Genomic DNA, 13869 nt, shown 5'->3' with positions numbered 1-13869 from the left:
TTAAAGAAACAGAGCCAAAGGGTTAAAGGGAAAGAACTTTCCAGGTTTGACAAGGGAATGAAAGTTCGAATTAGAAATCAACAAGGCGTATGGGATCGCTCAGCAATCGTTCTCGAAGAAACAGCGCCGAGATCCTATCTAGTTGAAACAAGCGATGGAAACACTATGCGACGTAATCGACGTCAGCTTCGCCACGTCTTAGAACCAGGTCTTCTGAAGACAGCCAGCGAAACGCCAATACGGCTCAGCCTAACAGCAAACCAAACAACGCCAGCTAGAGCCGTCACAACCCTAAATCAAAGAAATCCAACGGATTTACTTCCGGAAGTTACGACGCAGAGTTCGCCAGCTAGCACAACAACAGAAGTTTATACACCACCGTTAGATATGGCTGCGAACCGAAGTCCAGAAAAGGACAACACAACAACACCGAAGATAGTCAGAAAATCTACTCGAGTACCCAAGCCAGTAAAGAGACTCAATCTTTAGAAGTTAATTATCCAATTCAGTTTAAAAAAATTAATCAACCAAATGTAAAATGTTAAATATTCCTAAAATGTTAAATATTCCTAAAATGTTAAATATTCCTAAAATGTTAAATATTCCTAAAATGTTAAATGGCAATAAAGACTAAATGTTTACATCTCTCAAAACGTCTTCGAGTATTCACGATAAGACTAGGTAGTATTAGATTAAGAACTAATACGTTATTAAAAGCAGTTAACAAGTTAAGCTAGGGAACAAGAAATCTTTACAATCCCGACCCTACATTCCAATTAATTCCAACGGTAGTTATATCTTTAAAATTATGGATATCAGCGGTCTATTTATCCAGTACGAAGTTGAACTCTTTTTGAAAAAATATTGCATTTTATTTTCAGAAATTTCGTCGTAAGATTTTGCGCAGCAAACAAACCTTTCTATTTTTGGACCAATGTACGTTTAAAATCTTGGGCGATGCGTTAAATTTCATAACAAAGTTTAAAATTAGCAAATAATAAATCTCAATCTAGTTTCGGTCTACGCTATAACACTTAGCTGAAATCAATTTCAGAACGTGGACATGTTTTGGAAGTGGAAAGATGGGCGTTACCATTACGGACAATTTAATGCGTACTTTCATCCGAGTTATTTCCATTCCGTAAATATCGTCACAGCTTCTTCGAGACCCGAACAGGAAACAAAAAAAATATATCAAATTTTAGAAGTGGATGGCAATGTAAGCTTTTAAACAAATTGGATGACTAATTTCATTAAATTGATCAATGATAGAAGTATTATCTTTCACTTTTTAATTTCATTGTAGACCGTATTTCTCTTGCTGGTTTCCATTTTCATCATATCTTGTTGTTTGTCGCTAAGAAAATCCGTCCTCTTGCATTTGTATAATTCAAAACGAAGAAGACCAAAATTACCAAATGTTATCACGAAAATCTTCACTAATTTTTTCGACAACGTCTGGAACTTGATGTCAACACTATTCTATGAACGTAAAGTATTGGTACTTATAGTAAAAATATTTATAGCCTCTGGCATCTCCACACCGAACTCAAAATAACGCGATATTTCCTCGGTGTGTTATTTCAAAATGTGAAAATTGCTGGAATATTTGTAGTAGAAACGAGATCGTAGTACAATTGTACTTTTTCAGTACATTTTAAAGTCTTCAGTACGAAAAGTACATTTTAATGTTTCAAATTAAACTCCATTTTTTAACATTAGCGTCTATGGGACGAAAATTACGCCGCTAGATGGCGCCAAAAGCCGTTCGTAGAGGGGGACGGAAATTTTAATACCTCCAAGGGGGGAAAAGTCCTTTTTCAAAAGCCCCCCCATTTGGGTAGTAGGTTTTACTATTGGTGAAAGTACATTCCCAAAAATCTAAGAAACAACACTGAAGACAAAGTGTGGTTATCCGGCAATTAGAAACTCTTTAAGCCATGAATAGTGATTACTCGAAAAAGCATAGAGACTATAAACCCCAAGGAGTAACAGGTTCTCCGCTCTACAAGCGCAAATAATGATGTTGTTCCTAAATTGATACATGAGAGCTTCCGGCCCGTTTAATTTTGCTTAGCGGAAGTCGCCCTGTACCAGGAGAAAGGGCCACAAGATGAGGCATTCCTTCCATTCCTTGGGGTTTATAGTCTCTATGGGAAAAGTAATGTTTTTGGGAGTGTAGAGCCAAACGCTTTTTCCTATTCTTTCTTCGCGAGCTGACTAAGATCTTGACGTAAAAATTTAACTTTGAAACTCATTTCCTCCGAGCGTCTCTCACTCCAACAAATGATTCTTTATTACTATGAAATAAGAAAATTACCATTTTGCACACTCACTTGACAATATTTTTCAGCTTATCCGAGGAAAAAACAAGGCAAACCGTTTGAAGAAATAGTTCTGTCTGTTTGGTTATTAGCGTCTTCAGTGATCCTGGCATATGTTGGCGCCACCATGCGAGGTCAATTTTCTGAAGTAAACTACTTAACCCTGGATAAGTTTACTGACATTTTTGCTAAAGATGGCACTGGACCGAAACTACAAGGTTATATCACTAACCGATCATTTGAACACGCTTTCTACCGGCAATGGGTGAAGATTTATTCTGTTTAAGTTCTGCCTTTTCCTTTAATTTCAATGTTCGCTTATTGGAACAGGTAAAGGAAAACCCCTTGGTTAAAGGGGTTCGGGATGCGATATTTATTCCTTTTAATAGCAAATGCATTGTGAAATTATTGAACGAGAAGCGTGGCGCCTTCCTCATCAAAGAAAACGATTTAGAATCAAACATGGAAGTGAAATCATACATAGCGAACTATCCCAACAAATGGATTTACTCAGAGTCAATTCACATTAAACAAGAACCACCATACTCTGAATTCAGATACATACCGCTTTCGAGTCAGAGGAACGACATCGCCAAGATAGAACTTCTTCGAAAAGTGTTAGTTCCGCTATTCTAAATAGATTTGTTTTGAAATTGTATTAACCAATTTTCAGATTGTTATTTAACACGGAACACCGATTCTTTCGCTGGACAACGGCTCAAACAATCGCGATGTTGGACCTCATTACTTGGAAAACACCCAAACCGAAAATCAAGTCGTTAAACTTCAGCACCGTTTCACTGCCTTTCGCATTTTGGGTCAAGGGTATAGTCGTCTCTTGCGTCGTTTTGGCATTGGAGATTTTTTCAGAGTGCATGATGAAAAGATGGGAAAAGAAGAAAATTAACCCTAGCACTCTGATTGATCAGTTTATCATGTATCCTGCTCATTAACCAACGCTATCAGTTCCAAATCTCTATTAGTATGTGCGCTTTAAAAAAATTTAAATACGCATTGTGTTGAGAAATAGTAGAACTAAAACGTTTTCTTGAGAAACTATCCATTCGATTACCCTTTTGCATCACGTTTCTCAAAATACCTAGAAGTAGAAAACATTTTCTCTGAAAGTTTGAACACTGATGATTTAGCCACATCGTTTGATGACGGGGTGCACAATATACTTTGGTATCGGTACACGATCAACAAAAATATCATGGATATATACGATGAGGCACTACCTCCTATATAAGAATCAAGGCCCGAGTATGGGAATTTTTTTATCTTCGAAATGCGGCATTTTAATTCGCGGGATTTAGACGCAGCGCGGCACTCGTTTCCAGACTTTGACGTCACAGCTATCACGTGTAGACGACGCTCTCGGCCTACGGAGAAATAGCTGGGATTGTAGATAACGGAGTAAATTTGAATCTAAACTATGATAAACTAAAAATATTGGAACTTAAAAAAGTTAGTAAAAATATGGGAATTATATTTAAATCCTACTGGAGAAAACACATGCACATTGAAGCTATAAAAAATTATAATATCGAAAATATTTCCCTTAATAACCAAGGCTTAGCGTCGGCTTCATAAATAATGTCGGTATCCAAGCAGGGCCGGGCAAAACCACGAGAGCAACCCCTCAAAAAAGAGCGCTTTCCCCGCGAGGGCCGCCGATTCCCGACCAGGGTCCGATACCCACATATCCCCATCTTTGGAGTTCCAACATTTTCGATTTATAACTCGTTCTACTTTTCACAACAATTCTGTGAAATTTAATTTCCACTGTTTTACCATCCCTCTTTACTTTATACGACTGATTCTTACATCCCACCCACTACCATAACACAGCATCCAGGCATAGTGCAAAGGCTTAAGAATCATATGAAAAAAAAATAATTGAACAATGCTACAGAAAGATTTGATAAGATAATTTTGAATTTTAATAGATTAAATTATATTAATAGAATAGAATAAATTAAAACTGATGCAATGCGTTTTAATAAAATTATTTTTCAACTTTAATAACACCTGTTTTTTAAGCTTGCCTATAATTATAAATTAAAAGTATGAAACTGGTATTGAATTAAGTCTATTAATATTAAACATGAAATAGTTCTAATTAACCAATGTTGGCCAAATAGTCAAAGTCATTGTGCTAATGCGAACGGGCGTGATTTGAAATAAGAAATCCTGAAAAGAGCTCCACCTCACGGGGAAACCGCACAATTATATACAAGTTCAAATCCCCATCTGACGAGGGAGCATACTCGGGCCTTGATTCTTATATAGGAGGTAGTGCCTGGATTGTTGCAATCCATAGATAAGGTGGACGACCGTACCAATGGATACAATTCATATAGATCATCTAGGCCCTTTTTCAAGAGTACTTATATAGAAGGTAGTGGATGAGGCTAAAAAAACGTGTTAGTGGCGACTGTCGTAGTATTTAGTTTGTTCCTTCGTTTGGCAATTAGGGCAATATTTATAAATATATGATTGTTTTGAGCAAATCTTAGCGTCTTTTGAGTCCCCTAGTTGCTGTTGACTCGTTTACAGTTTGTGGGTCTATTTACTCAAATATTTAAGGGTTTGCCTTACGAGAATTATTTTTAACACTATTCACTAAAATTTTCTATTCCATGTCGCAGTATTACAATTGTAACAGAAGTAAATTTTTGAATTAGATATAATTCGCTTGAGGTTTGTTTTCGATAGAATTCCTAATAAAAACCGGAGTATGGCTTTAATATTAGTCTAGCCCATCTTGTTATCTCTAAAAGCCATTATTTGTTTCATTAGTCTTGTCAAGAAAGAGGCCACCAACCAGTTATACGCGATCACGCGAAATGATTTTTATTGGATATGCATATGAGAATTGTCTTTACAGCACAATACATTTAAAAATTCTATTTCGCAGAAATTCCAAACTTTTTAAACTATATTGAAATATTTGAAAACCTACAATTAATTTTTCAAAACGACGTTTTTGACTCTTGTTGAGCTTTCACTTGAAATACTCTTAATTTAAGCATTATTGTATTTACTGAAATTATCTCATCAAAAAATAATCAGATACATTTATTATTCCTAATGGTTGAATAACATTGGCTTCGTGAAATGGTATCGATCTTGCTTGTCCTATCAATTATAAAGCGCAGCTTGAATTCAACGGAAGCTGACAATTTTTAATTCAATTATTCTAGCCGATCAACAGTTGTAAATATTCGAAAGGCCATCAACAGCAGCTTAACCTTAAACATTTTATTAAAATTAATGTAACCCCTTCTATTCATATTTAAGAAGCGAAATTTAAACTGAAATAGATATATTTGGATGATGTTTAACCCAATCGACCTATTAATGCTGACAGATAATTGTTTTAATCTTTTTATAAAAATTAAGATATAATACTAACTATAAATATCGCTTTGGTCCCATTGAACCGAATTCCCATTCGACAGAAAGGTTTTTTTTGTGGTGTCCCATTCGACCGAACGTAGCCAAGAGGTGCGTTTTATTTATAATATAGTACCATTGGACAGAAATTGTATTGAACTGGAAGAAGACCTAGTGTGTGGCTTTGCATTAAATATATTTTAATATCACGACTTATTTTTGTTGAAACAAATGTGAGTTGAAAAATATTATTGCACTTATTTTAACGTTTTACCTACGGTGAACCTCACCTAACCTAGCCTAGCCTAAACAATCCAAACCAAACCAAACCAAAAAACCTAACCTAGCCTAGCCTAACCTCACCTAACCTAGCCTAACCTAACCTAACCTAACCTAGCCTAACCTAACCTCACCTAACCTAGCAAAAACAAACCAAAAAATAACCTAACCTAACCTAACCTAGCCTAAACAAACCAAACCAAACCTAACCTAACCTCACCTATCCTAGCCAAAACAAACCAAACCTAACCTAGCCTAAACAAACAAAACAAAACCTAACCTAGCCTAAACAAACAAAACAAAACCTAACCTAACCTAACCTAGCCTAACCAAACCAAACCTATCCTAACCTAACGTAAGCAAACCAAACCTTACCGAACCGAACCTAAAGTACCCGAAACCAAAATATTAATATTCTAATTTAACACTTGGAGGCATTGTTGGAACTACCATTATCGAGGATGCAGTGTTAAAAATGGTTCATTTAACACTTTCAGGGGTGTTGTTTAACAACTTGAAATTAAGACGAAAGGTGCTAAATTACACCTTTAGTTTTAAGAGTGTAATATTCCTTTTTTGCACTATTTCACAAAATAGGCCTTTCTATAAATTATTTCGCGGGAGGGTACGAACGCCCTTCATCTCTGCTTTTTCCCCCGGCAACATTTTCTTTTCGCGGGAGGGAAGAATAGCCTTCATCTCTGCTTTTTCCCCCGGCAACATACGGATTTTATGTAAAGGCCTATTTACGCCTTTTGAAGAATATTAGAAGAACACATTTTTAAAATATGATTCTTAAAAGGTGTAAGATAAAGCTTTATAATTTGTAATAAATGTGTCGGGGCAAAATATTTTTAAGACGCAAAGTGTTGAAAATGGGCCATTAAAAACTTTCATAGGCGTTATTTAACCACATTAATGGTGCTGATTTTGGACCCGTCAAAATTAAGACTAAAGGTGCTAAATCACACCTTTGATTTCAAGAGTGCATTTTTTACAATTTAATGTTTGCACTGAAACTGATTAATTAATAACTAAAAATTTAAACGGTATATATTGGCCAGTTTTTATTAATGCGAGGCTGAATTCTAATGTTAATTTAGTTCATAATTGAGTGCGATATTTTATCATAATGATAGCGTAAGCACATTTTTACCATTTACAAAGTTGAAACTATTTTTGATTTTTGGCAAAATTCGATGTGTTCCGTGACGTATAGTAAACTACTAGCTTTTAAGAAAATTTCGGTGATGACGACGGTCACTGCTCGTAACAGCATGAAGAAGAGCAGTGGAAAGGAACGCTGACGCTACTCAGGTCAAAGTCAGCCGTGCTTTCCAACGTTCTCTTCCACTAGACTTGTTCAATTGAGTATAGGTACTTGAGAACTTGCGTTTCGAAAATTGGTTCCATGCTGCAATAAAAGCATCCGTCAAGAGCTTAAATCGGCTTACTGTAAGAAATTCATACCAACATCAGTTGGAGGTTTTCGTTCATTTGCGGTGAGCTTCTCAACCAAGAGGTGTTGAAAATGAGGTGTAAGTTGTCGAAGCTGACTACGTGCTGCGAAAATAAAGACCTCCGTTTTCGGCCAAAAAGTTCGTCATATAAAGTTTCACATCATCCAAGTCAACATGATGTCCTCTACGATTAGAACTTTTTTCCCCAAATGTATCGAAAGATATCCATCAAGTGTGAACAAATCCGCAGTACTACCGAAATTATTCTCCTGATCGAGTGCGTCTAGCCATTTCTTAACAACTGGGTTCTTGGTTGCCTATAAATATGCACCAATGACGTCAGAAGCTTAGAGATACTTATCAAGGAAACACCTATTCACCAAATATTTCAGATAGTCGAAAGTTTGGCTTCCTTGAGCACGAAAGGTGGAATTTCCGATTTAAACGGTATGTGAATTTGCAATTTCATATCATATTTTAGCACGTAAGTGGTATTATGTTTCACTTTCAAGTCTCTACTTTCAAAATTTCAAGATTATAATATAATTGAACCAAAGTTTCTATTTTTAAAATCCATTGGAAAATCACGAAAACTCACTTTCGATATATCAACAATGTTGTCTTGTCGAACGTGTTCGCCTGCTTGATGACATCACTATGACGTGAGGGAAAAAAGCGCGGGAATTCTATAAGCGCGCTGTCTAAACTCTGGCTCTGATAGCGGAGAGCGTGGCACCATCTCGCGTGTGTGACGTCAAAAGCAGGAAAACGTTTTAGCCTTTCTTAAAAAGTGGATTTCAAATAATTTCATATTAAGCATGACCAAATGCATATTGCCAAATAACCAGAAATCGGAGAATTAAAAGCTTGATATTTTTGAATTCACAGAAATTAATTCTATCTTTTCAGAGGTTTTTCAAACGAAGCTTCTCATACCCTTTAATCAAGTTCGAGAGAGTGTCGAAGCACTTGTAACTTTCCGTCGTGAACTCCGTACGCAAATAACAACCCAAGAAAAACAGAGTGAAAGTCACTCCGATCAGCCACGACGAAGCGAGCAGACGACACGTAATGTGGGGCAAAATGGAGGGAATCGCTAAGGAACATAATTATGCTATCTTTAGTTATGGGAGCACATTCTCTGGAAATAATTGCTTACGTTAGGCGCAAAAGAGCAACGTGTTCTCAAAGACATTTTCCAGCGTTCCTCGAGCCATTTTTTTGACTACTTTCTTGGTGGGCAACGATTTGTATTTCTTGGAGTGAATGGCGAGCAAAAGTGACAGAAGGACCAAAGTTGACCCCATTAAAATCAACATCTAATTTAATTAAGAATGGGATTCAATGAACTAAATATTGAGTTGATTGTAATTGCAAAGTTTACTGGAGTGTCCATATTTAAGAAGGACAAGGAAGTGGACTTGACTTTCTTCGGGGCGTTGGACACCATGATCGTCCTGGCCGTTTCGAAGGCCGGAGTCGGACTGAAATACTTCTGTTGCCCATCGAAAAATGATCGTGATTTTGTCATCATGATAACATTTCCATTCTAAAAGAAGAATAAAAGTTATTTAAAAATTTTTGCATCTGCAATCTTAACGTTTGGTCTATTTTTTCTTTCACTTACGTTGTAAAAATCAGGCTCAGTGCATGATTTTGAAATTTCACTAGCGCCAACTTTGTCCTTCGTAAATTAACCTAAAACCAAAAGTTTATAAATATCCATCAGTTAGCAATATTTTAATGCTTGTTGTTCGAATAGTGGTTCGAATGTATGGAGGGGTTGAAATGGCTAAGGCCAAATCCTAATCGGCGAGAAATGATCTTGGAAACAACTGGCTACGTATGCCTTCCAGTTTAAGGGATTTCCTTGAACCCAGGCTTTGGCTACTGTGGATTCTGTCCACCAAATAATTCTTTCCAATTTGGAACCAAATGTGTTCTTAACTTAATTAGTGAGGCGCGCCCCAATGAGACACTATGTCAATTCTAGCCTTGGGAGGCTTAGGTTCTCTTTACCTTCTTTGTTTCGTTTAAGGTCCTTGAGAGGAGCCACTCTAGCCTTTGCAGCTACAAGGGATGTCCCTATTTTTCCCGCGCTAGTCTCATACCTGACGTGCAGCGTACGCCTTGAGGCTAGCGTCACAAAAGCAGTGGAGCTCTAATTTTACTATGTCACCCTCATTTTCCCAAAAATAATATCTGTTTACACTAATTTTGCTTAAAGCTGGCAATTCGAATACCCAAGTTTCAAATTCAGTTGCCAACGGTTCAGGAAGTTCTTTATCCCATTCTAGTTTTTCTTCCCATACTTTCTGGATGATAAATTTCGCTCTAATATTGAACGGAGCCAACAATCTGATTGGATCAAAAATTTGAGACACAGCGCTTAAAGCGCAACGTTTTGTCTTTTTAGCGTCCTTTAAAATTTCCATCAGCACCCTTAAATTGAACGAGAATGCGTCAGAGTCTGGGGCCCATTTTAAACCCAAGATTTTTGATTCTGATTTGCCTATTTCTGATTCAAAGAGATTTACTTCTCCTGGACTTGTTTTTTCTCCCCAAAGTTTCCCTAATTCAACACTATTAGTCACCCACTTCCTAAAACGCATGTAGGCCTCTAACATTAATTTGGCTGCATCCTCAGACAGTTTGTAAGCCTGATCCACGCTAACCTCTCCACTTGTCAAATCATCTACATAAATATCATCGTTCAATTTTTGTTTGACAATTGGGTCAGCATTTTTAGCTTGTTCCAAATGATATTTAATAGTGCATGCAAGGAGAAAGGGACTAGAAGTAACCCCGAAAGGCACTCTAGTCATCCTATAGATTTCAAATTCATTTTCTAATAATACCCCTTTATTTTCTTTGACCCAAAAGAACCTTATGGAATCTCTGTCGTTTTCATTTATAGCCACCTGCAGGAACGCCTTCTCAACCACAGCTATTTTGTGTGTACGAAATCTTATAAGTAACAGCAGGAGGTCCGGGTTCAAGTTGGGTCCCGAAGAAAGGCATTCATTTAAGGAGGGGCTCCCTTTAACGTGAGAGGATGCATCCATGACTATGCGAAGTTTCGTGGTTGACACGTGGTTTCTGACCACTCCCCTATGAGGGATATAATAGGTACCAGGGACTTTATTATCTATTTCGGTTTGGGGAACTTTTTCTGCAACCCCTGATTCTACCTGTTCGTTTATACACCTTTTATATTCTTGGTAGTACGTGGGGTCCTTTTGAAACTGTTTAACTAATCCTGACATTCTTTTTAACGCTGTCATTTTGTTATCGGGGAGTGATTCCTTGGTATTTTTCCATGGAAGCTTCACTTCATACCTTTCTCCATTGAATCTAATGTCTTTGAAAAACAAGTTTACGGTGTCATCGTCCCTGGTGTCCAAATTTTCCCTACTATCTATTCCAATAGATTCTAGCAGAAGAAAATAGGGGAAGTGGGTAGCTTGGGCAACTTCGCGAGGCGTCCCGTTTACGGATTTTTCGCGCCATTTCCCTCCCCGTGGGGGTGAAGAGAGATAGGATTTTTACGCGCATTAACACACGAGTGACGTAATTCTGTGGACAGTACGGTCCTACGCCTTCCAACTGACTAGAGGCGTCTGCTAGAGGCAGTGAGGCACTCAGGCAGAATGGCAGAGGCTGGAATCGAGTGGTAAGTACTAAATTCATAACTTATTTTAAAATATGTCTTTATTTTTAAATACAATGGTATTTCTAAGTTCCAGGGAAAAAATTAACTTGTCCGAAGTTTTAAACTGTGATAGGGAAGAGTTCAAAGTAATAAAGTTGTATCCAAGTTGTTGTAGTTTGATTTTTAACATTGGGATTGGTTTGGGTAGATCTTGCTTTTCCTTTCAACACAGCTTTTTTTTTTCTTATCGGTAGTTTCCTTGTACGTTAAATCACACTGCGTACTCTTAACGACATTCATTTTATTAAATAACCGAATTTTCGTCCTTAATTAAACCAATATCCGCATTAACCCGTTGCCTGACGTAACCCTAACTCAAACTGAAGCACAGCAGAAATATAAGCAGACTACACAAGTTAGTTCCACAGTTCGCTACATGGTGGCGTTCGCAATGAAATCTGGTACTATTTTATGCTTCGCGCCGATTGGCCAGATTCAAATTTTAAGGGTGGTAGGGGAATCGACCATTGTAAGTGAGAATCACTGGACGACTTGTATGGCTCAAGGCTACGGCTACCCACTTCCCCTATTTTCTTCTGATTCTAGGTCAAAGAACTTTCTAAGAGTTTGATCGATGCCCCTTTCACTAGAGTTTATTAGCATGACCGTACCATTATTTGCTTGTGAAACCCGTGGTGTATTTTCCTTTAAAGCAAGTCCTAAGGACGCCCATCCCAAAACTGTTTCCATAGCGGCCAGAAATGGTGAAAACCTTTCAATAGTGTTTCCCACAACAAGTTGCCAGAAAAAATCCGCTCCTATTAAGATCTCTATCTCGGGATTCCCCTTTTTGTAAGCCTTGGGGTCATCTGACATTTGCAATCCCCTATCTAACATAAGTTTTTCTAGTTCCAAACAATCTTCGCTTGTTATTGAATGGCAAAGAAAGGGAATTTCAACAGCTTTGATTACAATGGCTCTCTCTGGGTATTCTCGGTTTTCCAGAATGACCTGAACTACGTTTGTTTTGTACTCTGTTGGGGTTTTACTCATGAAAGGAAATATGTCAATTATTTTATGCCCTATAATTGGTAATTTAAGCTTTCTGGATAGATCCGATTTAATATAGGTTTGCTGACTTCCACCATCGAGTAAACATCTGGCCCTTTTTTCTTCTAGGGGGTGTTTAGGATTTTTAACAATAGCTAAAGCTGTTTGCAGAAGGACTAATTCTTCTACTGTTCTAATTGGAGCTAAATTTGTTACTACTGACTGATTTTCGTTAGCCTCAAGGGTTTCGCTTGGGCCTGGTTTTAAATGTGATTCATTTTCTTCACAAATTACGAAATTGTGTTTCTTACGGCATTTTTTACATGTTCGAAATTTTGATCTACAAGTTTTTGCGTCATGGCCAAATCTAAGACAAATGTAGCACCTATGACTATCCCTTAAAATATTTTGTTTCAGCTCTAGGGTAAAATTCCGGCATTCTGTTGATTTATGGTTTGTATTGTTACAAAAAATACAATAGACGCCTTCAGTTTGATTGTTTCTCCCCCTAGATCCCGCTGTAAGGGTAGCTGCGCTAGCAAAGAACTTGTTTTCTACTTTGGTCTTAGGCTTATGTTCTGTTTTAACATGGGATTCAAGTTTCCCGCCATTTTGCCCCGAGGATGAACCTAAAATCTGAGCCATCTCCCTACTTTCTATCTGCTCTTTTATAAATTGTAACAATTCATTTACATCCAACTTACTGAAATTAGTAGTAATTGATTTTTTACGTAGGCAAAACTCGGTCCTGATATCATCAGGAAGGCATCTTAACAAGGTTGGGCATAAGAAAGAGGTATTTTCCGTGGTATTTTCACCTAGGGATTTTAAACTACGTAAGCTTATTTCGCATGTATTTAATAAACGTCTAAGGGTGGGCATGTTTTTAGAACTTGTCACCGGCTGAATATCCCTTAATTTTTGCATGTATGAATGTGAGGCAATGTATGATTTATCAAATTTTTCTTTTAACAATGTTATAGCTTCATCATAAGCTTCTTCTGAATCAATTAACCCGTCTACAGCTTCAAAAGCTTCCCCTTCCAAATAAGACATTAAATAAACAAATTTATCTACCTTGTCAAGCCTCGTACTATCGTGCACTGTTACTTTAAATCGTCCCCAAAAACGGTTCCATTTTGAGTAATCTCCGTTGAATTTGACGATTGTCAATGCGGGTAATTTCACTTCCACTTTTTGCGAGGTTGAAGAGTTGCTTTGAAGTTGACTACTTTGGTTTACTCCGGGCAAGAGTACGTTTCCTCCAGCGTTGCCCGTAGATCCTGCTGTTAAGGATGACGTTGACGAAGGGGCGATTCCACCTAATTTGATGATCATCCGATTTAATTTGAGTTTTATACCGATGATGTCTTCCTTGTATTTTATAGCTTCATCTTGGTCCTTTTCCAAGTCGGCTTCGTCAGTTATTAGGGGTTCAACTTTGTTTTCCGCTTGCATCAGATCTTCCTCCTTTTGTATTAAGATCGCTAATCCATCTTCAAGTTCTTCGACGTCAGGAACGGCAGTCGATTTGATCAATTTATTTAGATCATTAATTTTTCTGGTTACGGCTGCTCTAGTGCTTTTCCTGGCGGCTTTTGCTAATTTTAGAAGATCTTGGATGGTTGGCGCTGGACCCGTTGCTTGAGCCGCGTTGATTCCACTCGACACGTTCTGGTTTATGAGATCGTTGTTGTTTGCCATC

General features: G+C 37.5%; 1 protein-coding gene and 2 long non-coding RNA genes across 5 annotated transcripts; 1 reads left to right on the top strand and 2 right to left on the bottom strand.

The window, feature by feature from the left end:
• Positions 1-558: 558 nt before the first annotated feature.
• On the top strand, positions 559-7167 carry LOC149718710 (uncharacterized). 3 transcript variants are annotated; one of them, XM_089851323.1, is made up of 6 exons: positions 559-936; positions 1055-1219; positions 1307-1490; positions 2354-2589; positions 2655-2941; positions 2998-7167. In XM_089851323.1, the coding sequence occupies exons 2-6, from the start codon at positions 1064-1066 to the stop codon at positions 3275-3277; spliced, it is 1143 nt and encodes a 380-aa protein (XP_089707449.1). In that variant the 5' UTR covers positions 559-936; positions 1055-1063; the 3' UTR covers positions 3278-7167. The 3 variants fall into 3 exon arrangements, with proteins under 3 accessions (XP_089707449.1, XP_089707450.1, XP_089707451.1); XM_089851324.1 differs by having other exon boundaries at positions 1014-1219; XM_089851325.1 differs by having other exon boundaries at positions 559-1219; positions 2354-2458; positions 2519-2589.
• LOC149718709 (uncharacterized) lies at positions 7152-7970 on the bottom strand. The gene is made up of 3 exons (XR_016374249.1): positions 7843-7970; positions 7473-7779; positions 7152-7416 (listed from the first exon to the last, which is right to left on the bottom strand). It is a non-coding gene; the product is annotated as an uncharacterized LOC149718709 (long non-coding RNA).
• Positions 7971-8858: 888 nt separating this feature from the next.
• LOC149718708 (uncharacterized) lies at positions 8859-13475 on the bottom strand. Its single transcript, XR_016374260.1, has 3 exons — positions 13242-13475; positions 9090-9160; positions 8859-9011 (listed from the first exon to the last, which is right to left on the bottom strand). It is a non-coding gene; the product is annotated as an uncharacterized LOC149718708 (long non-coding RNA).
• Between the last annotated feature and the right edge of the window lie 394 nt (positions 13476-13869).

The sequence above is a fragment of the Phalangium opilio genome, unplaced genomic scaffold (genome assembly GCF_054372755.1).
Source record: "Phalangium opilio isolate 3A_F unplaced genomic scaffold, DU_Popi_V2 ptg000002l_1, whole genome shotgun sequence".
NCBI lineage: Eukaryota > Metazoa > Arthropoda > Arachnida > Opiliones > Phalangiidae > Phalangium > Phalangium opilio.
This window is presented reverse-complemented; position numbering and strand designations above follow the sequence as displayed.